At 38.1% G+C, this 18941-nt stretch overlaps 1 protein-coding gene across 1 annotated transcript in view; it reads left to right on the forward strand.

Moving 5' to 3' along the window:
• The window catches only part of CLVS2 (clavesin 2), a 51810-nt gene that overhangs the window by 4383 nt on the left and 28486 nt on the right, over window positions 1-18941 (forward strand). Inside the window, exon 2 of the mRNA XM_007440346.3 lies at window positions 8188-8362. Coding sequence (XP_007440408.1) covers window positions 8188-8362 — 175 coding nt within the window. The remainder of the gene's footprint in view (window positions 1-8187; window positions 8363-18941) is intronic.

Genomic DNA, 18941 nt, shown 5'->3' on the forward strand with positions numbered 1-18941 from the left:
TATTTTAAAATTGATTACGTGCCATCAAGTTGGTGTCGACTCTTAGCGACCACATAGATAGATTTTTCTCCATCATGATTTGTCCCTAGACTGGTCTTTCATGTCTTCCAGTGGTGTAGCCATTGCCACTGTACCTATCTTAAAATATATTGACACATTTCCGATAAAACAGTATGCTAAAAGCATAGTTCAGTCATGATCAACAGAAAGCTGATGGATTTAAAACAAAAACAAGAACCTCATAGCAGGGAACTGAACCATCAGCTCCAAGCAATGTCTTTAGACTTCTGTAGTTCTGCCAAGATCAGTCTGATCTCTACAGCATTCAGACTTCTGCCTCATGCTGCTCCTACATCTGTCTTGGAATATTAGATGGATGAAATCAGAGAATGGATCATCCTGGTTTATTTCACTAGAATGTCTTCTTTGCTGTGGATAGATATGCCTTAGCTATGCAGTCTCTTAGGAAATAAAATACTTCCTAAAGTCAGGTCTCTGTATGTTAGGGCTTTGCCCTCTTATCACTAACTACTTACCCTTGACATAACTCTCTCCTTTTTTTTTGCATAAGTTGGGGCAGCACAGATGTTTCTATTCTATCATTAACTTTTTCCAGTCTTTCATGTCTAAGATAAAAGAAATGTGCTTGTCCATAAATTTATTATGCATGCATAATTGTCAGTGGGATCATAATTATACTGAAGTAATAGTTGATTGTAAAATGAATAAGAACCATGATATAGACAATCTATTGCTGCCACTATCAGCTTCTCATCTAAATAAGTCCAATTAGTAAATTCCTATTCCAGTTAAGTTGGAAATAGATTTTGTAGAACAGTTCAGTCTCTCATACACACATACATGTATTGCAAAACACGTCCTTGTGCTAAACATTTAAAATCCAAGTTGAGTGGGAGAAAAAAATGTACATTTAACATGGAAATAACTATCAAAAAATGACACAAGAAACAGAATCCAGCAGGTTGTGTTTCTCCCACCACTACATCTCTATGCTAGAAAAGCATAGCAGGGAACCTACTAGGGTAAAAGAAAATCTAAGTGAAAGAAATTTAAGTAGAAGTTTTCACTTACCAAGGCTGATGTGTGTAATAGTCACAGTAGTGCTGTGCAAAGCCTTGAAGAGATGCTTTGCTCTGATCAAAGCACCCTTTAAGAGCAATCCCACTGCTCTGCCGGTCTGAATGTTCACAAGCCAGGCAGGCAGTTCAGGCAGATCAGCCCTATCTCAAGACTTCTCATGGGGGCAGATGTGTATTGCCCCTACCGCACGAAGTGCCTCACTAAGATACAGCACGCCTTCTTCACACAGCTCTATTGCAGGACCCAGACGGAGCAGAACATCCTATAATGTCACAGATTTAGACATTTCTCTTACCATTTGTCCCACATGGTTGGAGGGGTCACTTGTTTTTCCACTATGTTTGCTTAGTCCTTATAGCAAAACTATCAAGCATGATGCGACAAGATATTTTGTTTATCAGTTGGTTTGTTGCAGAGCCTGACACTGATTTAGGGCTGAGGAGGAAAGATTGGCCCAAAGTCACTTAGCTGACTTCCAGGTCTAAGGGAGGACTAGAAGCTGGGTTTTCTCTGCTCCTACTCCATCATCTTAACCACCACACCATGCTGGCTCTCGGCTATTGACATTGACATTGTTACTCCTGATGCTATTTCTGAAAGGAAAAAAGGGTGCTACTTAGGAGGATTTCTCTCATTCAGTTCCTAGCCTCTTCAGGTAAAAGATCCATGGAAAAATTGACACAGGAATAGACCATATGGTTTGGTGGGATCAGTTTCTAACTCAAAAGCCTTGCTGTTTTGTTCCCTCCATGTAGGGACTGCATTCACTGAAAAGATAAATAACAAGTTCAATAATAATATGAAGAATAATAATAAGGCACACAGTCTTTAGCCCCATTTCCACATGCCAGGCATTCAGTGGGAAGTATGACAGGGGCTTCTGTGTGTAGATGAGCGCACAGTTCAGAATCATGATCAAAAACCAGAAAGTTTCCCCTTTCCCCTTGCTGCTGAAAACATGAATGTCCAGGATTCAGAACAATAGATGTGAATGTACCTCAGTTTATGTGTAGGGAAAATATTTGAACAGGATTTGGAAAGGGCAACTTCCACCTCATTTGTTCACAGGGAAGGTGCCATAGTAGAGAGCTATTGAGCTGGAATAGTAGGTTTCACTAATTCCCTTATCAGGATAATATTGAATTGAAACACATTTGGAATGTTATAGAGGAGAAATCATACTAGTTTATGATAAATTATGATGTTGAGCAGTAAGGAAAATCACTGAGGTATGTAGCTATAGCATGGATTTTCAACATTGTAAGTACTCAGATGTAGTAAATGGACTGAAGAGATAGGTTGAATTACCATTAACCTCATTAAATTCATTTCTAACAATATGAACAATAAATGTCACAAAAACCTCAGGATCAAGTAGCTCCAAATACAATGAAACACAGCTTTCTATTATTATGGTTCGTCGCACAGTCAGCCAGATGTTTAGACTGGATTTGGCATTTTTGTCTACCTATTGAGTGCTTCCCAAGAACCTGGGATAGGGAGGTGTGGTTGTTTAATAATATTAAAGGTATCATTGCAAGATGTAAGCTGTTCCAAGCCTGCCTTTTGCAATTGACTGATGGTGATTTTGTCAATGCTGATGGTGTTAAGGTAGTACTCCAGATGTTTTGGAATTGCACCTAAGGCACCTGTTAGTATTGGTACTATCTTTGCTTTCTTTTGCCACAGTCATTCTACTTCTATTTGCAGGTCTTTATATTTTGTGATCTTCTCCAGTTCTTTCTCTTGTATACTGCTGTCTCCAGGTATTGCGGTGTCAACTATCCAGACTTTTTTGTCTTTTTTATCAACAATTGTTAAGTCTGGGGTGTTATGTGGCAGGTGCTTGTCTGTTTGAATTCTAATGTCCCAGAGCACTTTAGCTTCTTCATTTACTATTACTTTGTCTGTTTTGTGGTCCCATCAGTTCTTGCTTGCAGGCAAGTGGCATTTCTTGCAGAGATTCCAATGCACCATTGTTGCTATTTTGTCATGCTGTTGTTTGTAATCAGTCTGTGCAATCTTCTTGCAGCAGCTAACTGGGTGGTTGGTCCACTGTTTCTTCAGCTTCTTTGCAGATGCGGCATTTGCTGTCTGTTGCTGTCTTCTCAATTCTGGCTTTGTATGCATTTGTTCTTAAGGCTTGATCTTGTGCAACCAGAATTAGCCTCTCTGTCTCTTTCTTCAACTTTCCTGCTCTTAGCCATTGCCAGGCCTTCTTCTTATCTGGTCTGTCTGTTTGAGTGTGTGTGTGTGTGTGTGTGTATGTACTGTCCATGTAATACTTTGCCTTCCTATGTCTCTTTTCTATTCTTCATTTGGTCTTTCTTGTAGGCCAGTTGAGTTTCTTCAGTACTCAGTACCCTTTCATGGTGTACTAGCTTCATTGCATCTTCCTCACTGTCCTACAGATATTCTCCCAATGCCCTTTTTTCTTCTTGAACTGTCTGTTGTACTTGCAACATCCCATGCCCATCTATTCTCCTTGGTAAATAGAGTCTGTCAACATCATTGTGCAGATGAAGGGCGTGATTCATTTTCATTATTTTTCTGGTCTTCCTATCCAGGGCTTCTAGTTCAGCTTGAGTCCAGTCCACTAGTCCAACTGTGTATCTAATGACTGGAATTGTCCAGGTATTAATTGCCTTGATGGTATTTCCTCCACTGAGTTTGGACTTTAAGATCTTCTTCACTCTCATGATGTATTCACTCATAACCTTCTTGACTTCAATGTGCTTGATGTTGTCATGCCCAGGTATTTGTAGTGATCTTCTTCATCCAGACTCTTGATGTTATTTCCATAAGGCATCTTGATTCCTTCAGTTTTTACTATTTTTCCCCTGTTGATGGTAAGGGTGGCACATTTGTCCAGTTCAAATTCCATTGCAATATCTTGGCTGTATATTCGGACAGTGTTGAGCAGCGATTCCATTTCAGATGGTGTTTTTCCATTCAGATTCAGATCATCATGTAAAGGAGGTAGGATAACCTGGCAGATGTTTTTGATGCTTGATAGCCATGTCCTGATTTGTTCAGTATTGTTGACAGAGGAATCGATGCCATGACAAACAGTAGTGCTGACAGTGAGTCTACTTGAAAGATTCCTCTCTTGATGTTAACCTCTGTCAGTCTATCACCATTGACCAGCAGCTGTGTCTTCCATTGTGCCACTGATCTTTGCACAAAGTTTCTGATGTTTCTATCATTCTATTATTGTTGGTCGCACAGTCAGCCAGATGTTTAGAGTGGATTTGGCATTTTTGTCCACCTATCAAGTTCTTCTCAAGGGATGATGATGATGATGATGATGATGATGATGATGATGATGATATTTTTATGCCACCTTTTTTATATATAACTCAAGGCAGCAAACATACCTAATACTCCTGCCTCCTATTTTCCCCACAACAACCCCGTGAGGTGGGTTGGGCTGAGAGTTTATAATGGAAATAAGTACTCCCTATTCCATTCCGAAGATTAAAGTTAAATAACACCAGCACTACTAAAAGTGATTGATTTAAAGAAGAAAAATAATGAAATTCTAAACCATCTAGATTCCGTGTTTAATGCCAGTTTGGAGCTTTTTCTGCAACTGAACAGAACTATGAAACCTACAAAGGTCTATCTGTTAAATGTTCTCATTTTTCCATTTTCATTGACGTAGCCTTATACTACATCAATATAAGTACTTCATAGCACAGTTCTGGATAGGCTTTTTCTGGAATAAGTCCTGCTGTGTTCAGTAAGACTTACTCAAAGAAATGTCTAAAAGATTGCACCTTGATGGTATGAATTTCCATTTAAATCTACTTTGAAATTTGGAACCAAAAGAGGAACATTTTGCTTATTATTGCATGCGTACACTCTAACTACTTTCCAGTTGGGTATTGTATCTGTTTTCTTAACACATAAAGCATTTTAGAAATGGCATAAACAGAGGTTTTCTAACAGCATGCATAAATAGGGGCATTAGACACTGTTAAATAAATCGTGAATCCTAGATTATTCTTTAGGCATTAGTGATACACCATCAGGTTTACAATGTGACCCAGGAGACTCTGTATGAAAGCTAAATTTCACTGAAGTCAGCTAGATTTAAAGTAGAGATTAATTTTGTTGGCTGTTAATACTAATCTTCTACATATTACTGCAAAGTCATGGCTCCCACTTTATCTTTTCACCCCTGGATATCTGCTACCACTTTTCTGACCAGATTTGAAGGAGGTGAAAACAGAATATAATTGTTCTAAACTGTGAACATGGTGTTTTATCTAGCACTCTGTGGAGCTCACCTAGTTAGAACCTCTTTGGTAACATTTTCATATGATCAGATGTGGAAAAATGCAGGGTGCTTATTTTGAACACATTGAAAAGTAATTGAGAAATGCAGAGGAAAGCACCCAGAATGTAGTTCTTAAAAGAAGTAAAGAAAACAACCCCTGCTGTTAAAAAGCTATATATAAAGATGTGAAAGTGGCTAGTTTTCTAGTAGGATCCTTGTCAATACTTCCTTTTGTACTTTGTTAGGCATATTACTAAATTATAAATCTAATTGTTGATCAAAGTAAATACATTGATTGATATTATTGCAGATGAATAGAACTGTCAACAATGCTCAGTCTTTATGATGCTCAGTTGAAGGAACTGGATAAGTAAAGTGGTTGGAATGGATTGTGAAATAATTGTAATATCACGTGAGGAAAGAATGGAATATTAAAGCTTGAGAATGAAAATTTCAGATTTCTTTAGACGTTAGCATCTTAAAACTAGATAAAATGAATTAAAAGTTCAACAAGTTTTAATTAGATCTGAATTTCTGGAGAAATTTTTCAAGAGTATTTACCTAATTCCTGTTTGCATACAAGATGCTAAATATGCGTTCTTTCAAATTTATACTTAGAAATTTATACTCCTTCCATCCAGCTTACTGTGACCAATCTTGAAAAAGTTACTGGGTCAGATCTAATTAGTACTTGGAAGGGAGATCACAAGGAATTCCAGGGTTGTAAATTAAACTGGAAAGTCAAAATGATATCTTGGAAGAAGGTAGTGGCAAACCACTTCCATAATATTGCCCCATAATGCATCTTTGTAGTTACCCAGAGTCAAAGTCAACTTGAAGGACTCTTTATTTTATTTTATTTTATTTTATTTTATTTTATTGAAAAGCATTTCATTTGATATATTGGCTATAACCATTTTGAAAACAAGACAACAGAGTTTCAAATTCCCACTTACTTCGGAGTCAAAAACACTGAAAGCAAAATGGGAGGTGTCTTAAAATTGAAATTATGAAATGTTGACAAACACTAAATATGTGGAAAGCTTTGTTATGAAAACTTCATAACTAGCATGCATTTCAAGTCCTTAAGGTCTAGTTCAAAATTGAGTATATGTTGTAGTTCAGTGTTTAGTTGGAAAGAAAATGATGAAATCTGTTAGAAGCTTTTGAAGGAACTTCAAGTTTACATCTGCTGCCCCCCCCCCCCAATGCTACCAGCACAAATAACAATAAGGATGATTGCTTTCACCTATCCAGGTCTATAAATGTTGGATATTACAGATCTACAATGAATATGAGATGAGCTTTTATGTAAATAGTTCATCACTGGCCAAAGATTTTAATGCAGCTTTTTTCATCATAATTCATTCTGTGCTGCCACTCTCATAATAAAATTGACCATTGTAGTACCTATAATTTCAATCCTTATATAAGAGTAAAGATTCCAAGACTTTAGCTTTGAAATGCCCAGATTCATATATGCATGTATGTTATGTAATGTAGGATCAACAGCACTTTAAAGTGCCTCATAGATCAGATTGCATGCTGATTTCTATTTTAAAATTCCTTTAGTAAATTTGTTTGGATGAGCAGGTCCTTTTAATTTTTTTTTTTTTAAGGTAATGGCTTCAATCCATTAAATAGTTTGGGTGCTTTAATTCCACTCCTTGACTAATAAAACAATTGTGTGACAGACCAGTGATAGAACAATGTGGAAAAAGGTATTAAAGGACCATAAACAGTAGTAGAATGGATTCTTCGTATTGTAAGTGTACCAATAGTGTGACTCAGTTTCAAGACAAATTCTTATATGGATCACTTTTTTCAATACATAGAGAAATCCTGCTTATTTTTTAAGAACATTCTCTCTCCCCACCTTTCTCCCAGCAGTGACTGAACTGATTATTCAAAGGCTGATTCATATAACCACTGAAAGTGTGGTTTGTTACATTTTAGAGACTCCACGCGTTTTAAGGTAACATGTTCAACTACACTGAAGGTAACATAAAGTCAAAAGAGAGAAGAAATCTGATATCAGGGGAAAAAATAAAGCAGAGTTGCACTCAGTCATATAACTTAACCTATAGTCCTATCCAGTTTCATTCTGTTTCAGATGCAATGCAGAACATTTTCTTTAGTATGTAAAGATTTAGATACTTTCTTGGTGTGGAACTCTTATATATGTCTGATAGATTTAAATCCCAATAAATTCAAAAGGATTTATTCCCAGATAAATGAGTATAGGATTGCAGCATCAAAATACTAAGAAGGATAATATCCATTGTACACCTTAACCCTTGATTTGTTAGTAGCATCCTGTCAAGACTATGGGCAAATGCTCGCTATATTGGCCTGTGTTAAATAATAATTGTAACTTTTCCAAAGACATTCCCATAATTTATGTGATCCTGGCCATCACCTTTCTCCACTGACTTGTCAATTCTAAATTCAGTGTAATTCTGGATTGACTCTGTTTTCTGAACAAAATGTAATGCAGTTTGAAGGAAGGAACTATTGAGTTGCTCAAACTATGTTAGAGCTGGATCATCTGGAACAATAACTACTATGGTATGGTCTCATCTGAAAAGCTTGCTGTTTATCTTTCCCAATCTTAGATCTGTTAAATCTAAAGATACATTGTATGTGTGTATACTTACAGTGACCGTATTTCATTAAATCTACCCTATACTCTATCACTTGAAAGTTTGAAATGTTGCCCCGTAGTAGCAAAACAGTGGCTTATCTTCTATCGTCTGAACATTATTGGTTAGCTTAAGTCCATCTTTGCTTTTATATGTTGACAGATACACACTGGTGGATATTTTACGTGCCATACTTCTTTCATTAGAAGCCATGATCGAGGACCCAGAACTTCAAGTAAATGGATTTGTTTTGATTATAGACTGGAGTAATTTCACTTTCAAGCAGGCTTCTAAGTTGACACCAAGTATGCTTCGATTAGCCATAGAAGGCCTTCAGGTAAAATGGTTTTTAAACATTATTCATATTTCTTCTACTCTTCTCTCCCCAAGCATCCCTCCTTATATATACTACTGGTTATATATACTACTATCTGTGCTGTTATTCTAAAGTGAGGTTCTCTGTACAATGAAGTAGCATATGTTGTGGAACATGAAACGCTGAACAGACATTTGTGGAACAGTGAAACTACAAACAGACATTGCTAGTAGCCCTATTCAGGCAGTACATTCATGCAAAAATGCAAGGAGCAGCCTTCCTTTTTTTTTTTGCTTTATTGAACAAAGCAGGGAGAAAAATATAAGAGAAAAAATACAAGAGAAAACAAGAGAAAAAAGAATAAGAAAGAACAGTACAATTACAAGATAAATTGTATGTGTTCATGTATATCTATGGGCTTTATGCACACACACACACACACACTTTTATATAACAGTTTCAATAAAAGATAACTCTAATTATTTAATTATTTGAAAAAAGTATATGGCCAGCTGTATATTTGTTAGGGAACTAACAGACAGATATTTGTTAACTATATTTCATTGTAATTTACCGTGCATAATATATGTCTGAGGGCAACTTGTAACATCAGGTGATGTAGAAGGCAGAGGGAATGGCCTCGAGGGACAGGAGGAAGAGCCACTACCAAGACAACCATCAGATAAAGGGGTCTGAGTTCAGGGCAGGAATGTAACTTGAGTAATTGTCTTAAATAAGACCCTCCCTAGTTCTCATGAAGGTAAAGGGAGGAAGGGGGAAGCATATTCAGACTCACAAGTTTCTGTTACTATAGCTTTACAATAAAAGTAGTACTGTATGACATTGGATTCCTAGTCTGATCTACCTTGAAGGGCTGACAGGTCTTCAGTACACTGGGTAATTGGGGCCATAAATTTGTCTCTCCATTGTTGAAAAACTAATCTGTTCGCAATGATAAAGACAAGCTATCAGAGAAAAGCTAGTTGCTCATAAGTAGAGTGTGGTTGCCTGCAGTGAGGTCCTTAGATGAAATGTGTCAACTCTCAGTCTTTGAAATGGCTCTGGACAATATGATTCTATATGGTGAAGGTTTAATTTGTTATTTAAAAACTAAACTGTAATGATGCTGATATAGTCATGATCATTGTTGTGTTTTACTTAGTTTTTGTTTGTTTGATGAGTTGATTTGTTTAATATTGCCTTGTTTTTTAAAAAAATATGTATACATCTATTCACATATTTTGTTCTTATGTGTTGTAGTAAAACAACAACAACAATAATAATACCTTTGCATAGATACAGTGGTTTCCATGTGAGCTGAAACACTTGCATGGAAGCTCTCATGTACATGTGAAAGTCCTTGCTGCCAGCAAGCCAGCTCTGTATACGAAGAATTAGATGTTTACTGACATCACAGGGTGAGGGATAAGGCTATTCCCCATTCCTTAGAAGACCCGGTTTGATATAGTAGTGAAGGCACCGGGCTTAAAAATCAGGAGATTATGAGTTCTAGTCCCACCTTAGGCACGAAGCCAGCAGGGTGACCTTGGGCCAGTCACTCTCTCTCAGCCCTAGGAAGCAGACAATGGCAAACCACTTCCAAAAAACCTTGCCAATAAAAATGCAGAGACTAGAAGTCAACAATGACTTGAAGGCACCAGGTGGTGGTGGTGGTGGTGGTGATGATGATGATGGCTTAGATAGCAAGATATACATGCAAGCAAGATATACATCACCTAAACAGAACTAGTACTGAAGTAATATTCAGTTGTCAGTCTGATCAGTTCTGCATATGGAACATGAGCGAGAGTATCATTTTTGTCCTTTGTTTCAGCAACAAAGTTTCTTGGGCAAGCTGGCTCAGAAATAAAGATGGAGGTTACTCATTCTAACTGATTATGAATCCCTTGACTGAGCTATATAGAGCTACTGTATAGGGTTTCTTCCCCCTCCTGCATTGTATTGGCCTTATCCTTGTTGGTAACAGATTATGGTATAGATTGTGTCAGCAGGGCTCTCAGGGTAAGAAAGAGCATCTGAATGGTTCTGATTTGAGAGAGAAGACCTTTTCCCACTACTAAGTTGTAATACTATCCACCTTTCATTGAGTCATCAGAAAAAATTACCAGTATGAAAAGCTCTCTCCATTTCCCATTCTTTTCTTATCTTTATTGCCACTGTTTCCCATTCACTACCAGTCACTTGACCTTCCTCCAAGGTAATGGGAGACAAAGCCCCTACTTGACACTCCCTTGCAATATGGGGGAAAATACTGCTTTAACACCAGTCCAGTTGAGGGTGACTAAACCTGACTCACCCATAGGATAAGGGTGAGATGAAGGCAACATCAAAGGGATGTGATAGAAATGGATGTGTTTATGGTAGCTTTCCCACCCTGGGCAGCAGCTCCTTCTCCCCCTCCCCTCCATTTCTGGAATCTTTAAACATTAGGATGGAGGGAGATAGTCCATGTCTCTGACTGTCTGTAAGGTTAGGTACAGGTATAGACAACACAGATTTAGAAGGAGAGGTTTATTTTAAAACCTTTTTAAAAAAACTAACCCTTTCATGGACTGGCTAGAATTGATTTAATATTTCCTGTCAGGATGACCTCTTACTCTAAGGGAGATAATTGATTGAAAGGGTTTTGTCTTGTGTAAGGAATCAAAGACAGAGCCAGCCTATCTTTACATTCCATTCAGCTTGAATACTTATACCCCCAGGGCTACTTGTTGCTCTGATTCAAAGACTAGGGTTATAGCTAGCAGATGTGGGCTACAGAAGTCTGTTTGGCCACCAGATGGATGGGCAGAAAGACATAGAATTCTCTGCAGCTCACTGTTGCCATGTAGTGGTCGGTCAGACTTTTGCAGCCAAGAGGATTGTTCTGAATCACACGGTTTCCCATCACTGAAACATCCAAAACTGTTCTAGATTTTGTTTTGTTTTGACTGATTCTGGTTTTTTTTCAGCCAGACCAAGGCCAGCCTTGAATGGGTCAATGAAACTTTGGAAATGCAAAATTTTGTTCTGAATTTCCAATCAAATACATTTTCCATTTCATGGACACCTCAGGTCATCAGCTACTGTGGAGTACTGATTGGACTGGGACCAGAGAGAGCCAAGTTCAAGTCCTCCATCAACTGTCACACTCAGCCTAACAAGGTTGTTGTCATGAGGGTAAAAGCGAGGAGTGATCTCACTCACCCAACCGCCCTGCCGAGCTATACTGCATGTGGCCCCAAAGTTCCTTTTTTAGCACTCCTGCTGAAGAGTTAGTTATCTCTAATCACAACATAAAATATTGACCTGGTTCCTAATTTTCATTAGTAAGGAGCTCAATTAAATTTTGATTTTCTTATAGGACCTCTTTTTAAGCTGAGTTGATAAATGAACTAGGAAAATCAGATGTAAAACGTCATGATACCAGGCTGCTGAGAACATGTTAAGAGAACAAATATATAGATGTCTAGTGGAACTTTAAAAAGTCCCCTTATGACATTTATTTTGAGCACAAGTGAAAGCGGCTGGCATTATGTTTTTGCTCTGTGGATAGCACAAAAGACTTTGTAGAGGTAAATCGTGATGTCAGAAGTCTCTCGCTGACACTGTTCTACTAATGAAAAGACAAAGGCACAATGGAACATGGCAGGATTCTTCTCCCAGCTGCCATTGAGAGCAGACACATCAGACAGAAGGGGAAAAAAAGAAAACAGCTGGGGACCAGCTTCTTTGTTTCTCTCTTCAAGGGGAAGAAAAGCAACACACCAGAAATCTCAGGTCAGATTGGGCTGCTTCAAGAGATTACATGGTTCTCTGGTGTGAAACAGGATTTCCCAACCACCAACAACCAAAACTGAATCCAAACCTCCCAGAAGCTTTGGGAATGCTGTGGTGTGTATTAAGAGCTGGAGAAAGTCATAGTGTAGCTTCACTGCTTTGGTTTTGCTGTTCCATCTATGACAAAGACCAGATGGGGTGAGAAGCGGGGAGAGAGGACAAAGAGAGAGGAACGGACATGGAACATTTTCTCCAGGCTTCCCAGTTCAGAGGCTTGAATCTTCAGTGGGCTCTGCTGCTCTATCTGCTTTTTGCTAGATTGATTCGATGAACAGGAATGTGCAGAAGAGGATATCTTAGCGAGAGAAAGTTTTCTTTTTATATACCATCAGTTCTTTTTCACCACAATCCTTGTCTTAACCCTTGTAATGATTATAATATGCTAGTCCTTCTAAATATGCTTTTCACACTTTCCACATCTATTTATTCTCCTCTTGAAACTTCCTCTTCACAATCATTAGTTTGTCTCTTTGGTTTATAGAATTCAGTTATGTAGGTAGAAGCAACTCATCTCCTACTATTTCAGCCTGTTATTTTGAATCACATTTTGTTGCTCATGTGTTTGAGAAGGCAGCCTGACCTGCAAGACAATTAGAAGTTAGAATAAAGGCAAGAGTCGTAGCATGGCAGACAGAATCTAGTTCCTGTTTTAGACTCCTCTCCCTACCCCACTGAACTGAGCAGAATTTGGATGCTTGGAGCAGTATGAATGAAGAGAAACATTTATTATGTTGGTACATTCAAATAACAAAGATTGACAGGAATGAACAATTACTTGAAAGCAGTGTTTCTCAACCTCAGCAACTTTAAGATGTGTGGACTTCATCTCCCAAAATTCCCCAGCCAGCATTGGGGAATTCTGGGAGTTAAAGTCCACACATCTTAAAAGTTGCTGAGGCTAACAAACACTGCTTTAAAGCAAATAAAGAAAACAGAGAAGAAATAGCCTCATTCAATCAATGAATTTTTAAAATAATAGAAGCACGCTTTGGAAGGTAATCTTGCAAGTCAAGCTCAGCTCCTGGTGAATAGATACCCATGCCCAGGCTGTTTTCTTTTGGGCATCTTGGTGGTCTCCCATCCAAGACCCAATCAGGTCCAATCTTGTTTACCTTCTCAAGATCGTCCAGAATCAGCTGCTGCCACTGGCATGATTCTGAATTAATACAGAGAATATTTTTTTCTCTCTAAACAAAAGGCAACATAGCTAAGCAAAGCTCTATGTGGATATGTGTATAGAATAGCTCTGTGTGGATACATGTATATCAGAATTATGTGGGTGGGGTTTTAAAAAATAAACACAAAAGACTGAACAATTAACCCTTATATTAATTTACAGCAAGTTCTTTCTTTATTATTTATTTATTAAATCATTTTATATAGCTGTCCATCTCACCATACGTGATTCTGGGCACCGTACATAGCTTACTTGAAAGCATACAGTAGTTCATACAGATCTCCTGAACCGGTAGGAGTCGATACCAGTAGCTTAGTGGTACCATATTTACTACAGCTGTTACTACTACTACTATTTTACTAAACTTGTATACTGCCTGACTCCTAACAACTCTGGACAGCTCACAACAATCAAAGAAATTACAATAAAGTCAATAAAAGATAAAGATGGCAAGCACAATAAAGTGAGGGGTCTCACTATCTCTGAATTTAAGGTGATTTCCTCACCTCAAAGGAAGAGTAGATTAAAAAATATAGAATATAGGCAAAACACAGCTTTACCTTGTTAACCTCATCTGTAACCAATCCTAGAGATGTGCATGGGATAAGACTTTTACATAGGTATATTCTTTTACACACACACACCCACACACACACACACACCCCTATATCCTGAGTATAATCCTGGCAGAAGCCACACTGCAAAGAACAGCAAGCCAGGAAAAAACAGAATAAATTTATATTATTAAATTAGTTACTCATTAAAATTAATTGTTAATAAAATAAGTTACCCCATTTTTAACATTAATTTAACATTCATTGATTCTTTATCTGCCTGCCCCAGCCATTCTCTCATGCACAGAAACCATTCTCTCGTGCACACATGCACACCTTTCCTTTCTCCCTGTCAAAAATGTTGAAAAAGAGAAGAAAATGGGGACGGAAATGGAAATGAGAGGAGAAGGAATAGCTGCATTGGGAGGGGAAAGAAAGAGAAAGGAGGGAACCAGACAAGGATAAAGATGGGATCAGGAGGAGGGAATTGGACCAGGAAAGGACAAAAGAAGAAAAAGGGCTAAATTCATCAGGCAAGCCGCCTCTTCCAAACTATTACCTCCAAAAACCTCTATGCTTTTCAGAAATGATGTCTGCAGATCATTTCCATGCCCTGGTGATTTCTTTGCTTACAACAGCTTCTATTTAGTGAGAGTAAGATGAATCTCTCCTTCCCGCCCACTCCCAGTTAATTTAGAAGAGGGAGGCGGGGAACTCATCCTCCCATCAGGTAAAGACGGTGTTTTGATTCCCAGAAAGTTCTGTATGTTCTTTTAAAATGGCCATGTAAACCCTCTCCCCATTAATTGTCAAAGCAGGCTTGGGATTTGAACATGTGTAAGAGCTGCCGTTCTTTGGAGCTTCAGCACAAGGAAGCAAAGAGTGGGTCAGGGGGGACAACAGCCAGCACAGCTCCCCAAACTGACTCGTTTTGATGAGCTATTTCCTTGGGGCTAGACAGATGTTGCCATGTCAGACTTGGGGATGGAATCATCAATCAGCCCACAGGGCAGGCTTTTGTGACAGCAGCAATGTGGGGGGGAAAACGGCCACCCGTGGGATGAAAATTGCAGTATACCATTTTTAATTTACTTCTGTTTCCATGTTAAGGTGATGGTAAGTAAAAGAGTGACTGAGACAATTGAAGCTGTAGTCTTAAAATTCCTACAAAGGAATAGGTGTCACTTAGGCTAGTAGGATTCTCTTTTGCACTTTAACAGGAAATTAACATTGTTCTATCTCATCACCACCCAGCAAAAGAAGAAGAAAAAAAGACCATCGATCTAATCTCATTTCTATAAAACAAAATACCTTGGATAATCACTTGCAAAGTCTACCTAAGTGACCATGATGATTTTAATACCTGGCTACCCCTGGAAAGAAATATGACAAAGAAGTAGATTGTAACATTCTCAGCTATTTGACAGATATATCTATTTGACCATCAATAAGGAGCTACTTGATACAAATTATAGTCACTTTTGACTTGGATAGTTTTGTCAAACACTAAGGCCATCTGCAATGGAATTCTCAGAGGGTGGGAATGGAAATGCTAGTTTGCAGGGCTGGGACGTTTATATATTCCTCTCTTAACAGGCAAGTGGGTGGCCCCATCTCCCTTGCATCAAGGAGTTTGAAAGAGGATCAGAGGGATCAAAGAGACCCCACCTTAACATGCATACTAATATCCAGTTTCCAAGGTTCTGTAACCTAACCCCTGTTCCTTTCACTAAATGTGATTAATGAATCTCTGTGAGATTCTAGTTTTCTTGGTTGTGAGCAGCAATTAGAGGTTTGGCACCATATAAGAAATGCAGTTCTAACAATTTAGGCTGAACTCTGTCCTCGAAAATCTTCTATGACTTGTTAGCTATTGTTGCAACCAATACAAAACTAGAACTTGGACTTCCTATGAAGTTCAATTCTGCGCATATCTGATTTCATATAGTGCAATTTAGGTAATAATTCCTCTGTAAATCCAGTGGTCTCTTCTCTCTTCGCTGTCAGGAAGGACACTAGGCAAAGTTAATACTAAATCCCAAAGTGGGTAGCTGTCTACAGAGAGAAGTTATAAAGCTGTCCCTATGGAATTCTTCTTCGAAAGCATACAGTACTTCTGAAGTGACAGCAGAGTTAATTCTTTACATCTGTCTAGACTTCAACAGATGTATTCTGAGAATGTAGTGTCCATGAACAGTGGCTGCTGTTTACAGTGATAAGGCATTCTCACTGGCCCAACTACTATTGATGGATTTGGACTCCTTTTCCCAAGACTCTTGTTTTTTCTTATACAAAAAAGCTCTCATACTTTGTTGTGCTTATGTAAAAATAGAGAACCTTTCAGACATTTAGTTTATACTCCTTCTTCTCTAAAGGTGAAATACAAGCAAGAACTGGGCAGAGAAAGTGGCTATGAAGAAAAATGAAATTGATTTAGGTCATAAAAGATGAATATATGTTCTTATTAAGAAAAAATATAGTACATCTTTTCCAAGGTCTGGGATATAGCCATTGATGCATGCATGTATCTGTGCATGTATCTATGTAGCCAGATTAAAGGTGATACTGAAATAATACTTTTCAATTTAGGTCATATCAAGTCATTTTTCTGAGTTTTTATACCTAGATCTGTTTGTAGGCTAAGATCTAAATGTGACAAACACAACATTAACTTGGAATCACATGGATGTTTTACATAGAAAAAACAAAAAACTAAAAAAAAAACAAGTTAAGAGCTGCTGCTCTTTATGTTTTTAAGAAACTCACTTTTGGGGATATAATTTTTCATTTTAGAAATCAATATGCCTGAAAGAAGGAGATGACCTTTAAGGCAAAAATAGATGCAGTAAAACTTAGAAGTATGTTTCTTTTCCACCAAGGAAAAAAAATCAACTCTACAAAAATAAGAGGCTTCCCTCATTACCTGCTTAATGTAGACCAGGCTAAAACATTAATATAAGTTCATCTTTAATAGAAGAAGATGCTGAATCATCACCATGAAAGACAATGCAGTATGAGAGAGATCATATCCTGATATATGAACCCCAAATTCATGTAACTTGCAATTTGTGGTTATGAGTTTATGGTTGCTTTCCCTGCAGAATAATCTGATCTTATCCTGCATCTACTCAAGATAGTGCAGTATTTCATTTTTTTGTTTTTCAACTATTCCTCAACTGTAAGGGGAAAAAAAGTGTCATCCTGTTCTACTTCTTTGGAAGACTACATTTTAAGCATATGTTCCTTCTCCTCCAGAAAATACTCACTTCTGTTCTGCAGATTTCTGTTTTAAGTTGAAGTTTCAAATCATCTGATTTAGATATTTCTGTAGATAATTGTCAATGTATGAAGAATTTTTCTTTTAAGAATTTGTCCTTGCCGTGGATTGATATTGCAGATGCCAAACGTACCGTATAGGAAAGTGCCATCTTTTCATTTTGAAAGGAACTAAAGTGTCTGAAGGAACTAAATCCACTCTTCTGAGTCTCAGATGCTGTAATTAGGAGTACGGTTTTCATGCATGCTTAATTCTTGCAGGTGTGTTCTCTTCATTCATCTATTATTTGGCTTGTACTTTCAAAAAACTGAGTTGACTTAGAAGTAACTCACTGGCTTCTAAAGAATTGAAAATTATGTGGGGTACTTTGCTCATTAATTTCTTCTGGGATTATTCGGTCCATACTATACTATATCAGGTTTTATTTCATGCCTTCATCTGTGTAAGGATGATCAGCTTGTTCATCACAGAGTGTGTGTGTGTGTGTGTGTGTGTAAGGCACAGACATTAGGGGACAAGATTTGGCCTGCTGGTTATATATGCTTGTGTGTCTGTATGTAGAATGTATGTATGTATGTATGTATGTATGTATGTATGTATGTATGTATGTATGTGAGATGAACAAGTTTCTCCACTTCTTACATTATCTGTGGTCAGTATTTTTCATAATGTTCCCTCAAATTATTTCAATACCTTATAGATCTCTTTCAGTCATTCTGAATTTTCAGGAGCTAAATATTAGCAGCCAAAGTTAGGCAGAGGGCAAGGTAGCAACTTTTCAGAAGAATCCACCCACACATAATTAAGTGTGAGTTCTTCTGAAAAGTTTCTGACTTATTCTCTTCCTTCTGCACCCTCTTCTGCCTTGCATTCTCCCCACCCCACCCCTCAAAGTGCCAGTGCTATTGGCTTTTATTTATGACACAAGGAGAAGAATCTCTGTATACAACCCTTGAACGTTCTGTGACTGTTCGATGGGTGGAATGTTGGATGGGACATTTAATGGGGTGGGGAGAGGAGCTCTGTGCTTCTCCTCCCCAAACTAATCTTTGACAGCAGACCTTTAACTTAACATCTCCTCTTCACCAGTAACTTCAAAGACTTCCCTGTCTTTAATAGTACTTGTGGAGGTTCTACTGCTATTCATACGTCTTTTGCCAGCTTTGAGATATGCATACAGATTTTTAAAAAGATTAAAATGCATTCATGAAAAGCACAGCTCACATCAAACTCAGCAACAAACCAGATTATATACCAAAGGGCTACCTCCTTTAAAATGCCTGCTGCTGGAAAGATTATGGATGGGAATCTGTGTAACCTCTGGCAGAGGATGTCATGCTTGGAAGAAGACACTCAAAAGGGTTATATTTCTCACCAAATTAAGTTCCAAAGAGTTCAAAATGTTCCATAGCACATTCGGAATATTATTGGTAGTATCATGCAACCAAGGAGGTTAAGAATAAAACTGGTTTTCAGATTTTGGCTTAAGGAAAAAAATAGAGCCCCTCAAGGTGGTTTTGGTAGACTTTTTTTTTTTTTTTTTCTGCGCTCAGTCGTTACCGACTCTGCAGTGACTGCTTGGACGAGTCCGTGCAGTTTTCAAGGCAAGTGTTTCGGAAGTGGTTTGCCAGAGCCTCCTTCCTAGAGCAGAGCCCAGCTGGTGAGCGCAGGAGGCGGAGTTTCCATTGCTTTGCACCCTTTTCGGGTGAGCGCAGTTTCGCACTTACCGGCAACTGCTCCTGACTCCTTTTG

This window comes from Python bivittatus, unplaced genomic scaffold, assembly GCF_059951505.1.
Source record: "Python bivittatus isolate LINGU-HERP-01145 unplaced genomic scaffold, Pbiv_v1 ctg000020_np1212, whole genome shotgun sequence".
Taxonomy (NCBI): Eukaryota; Metazoa; Chordata; class Lepidosauria; order Squamata; family Pythonidae; genus Python; species Python bivittatus.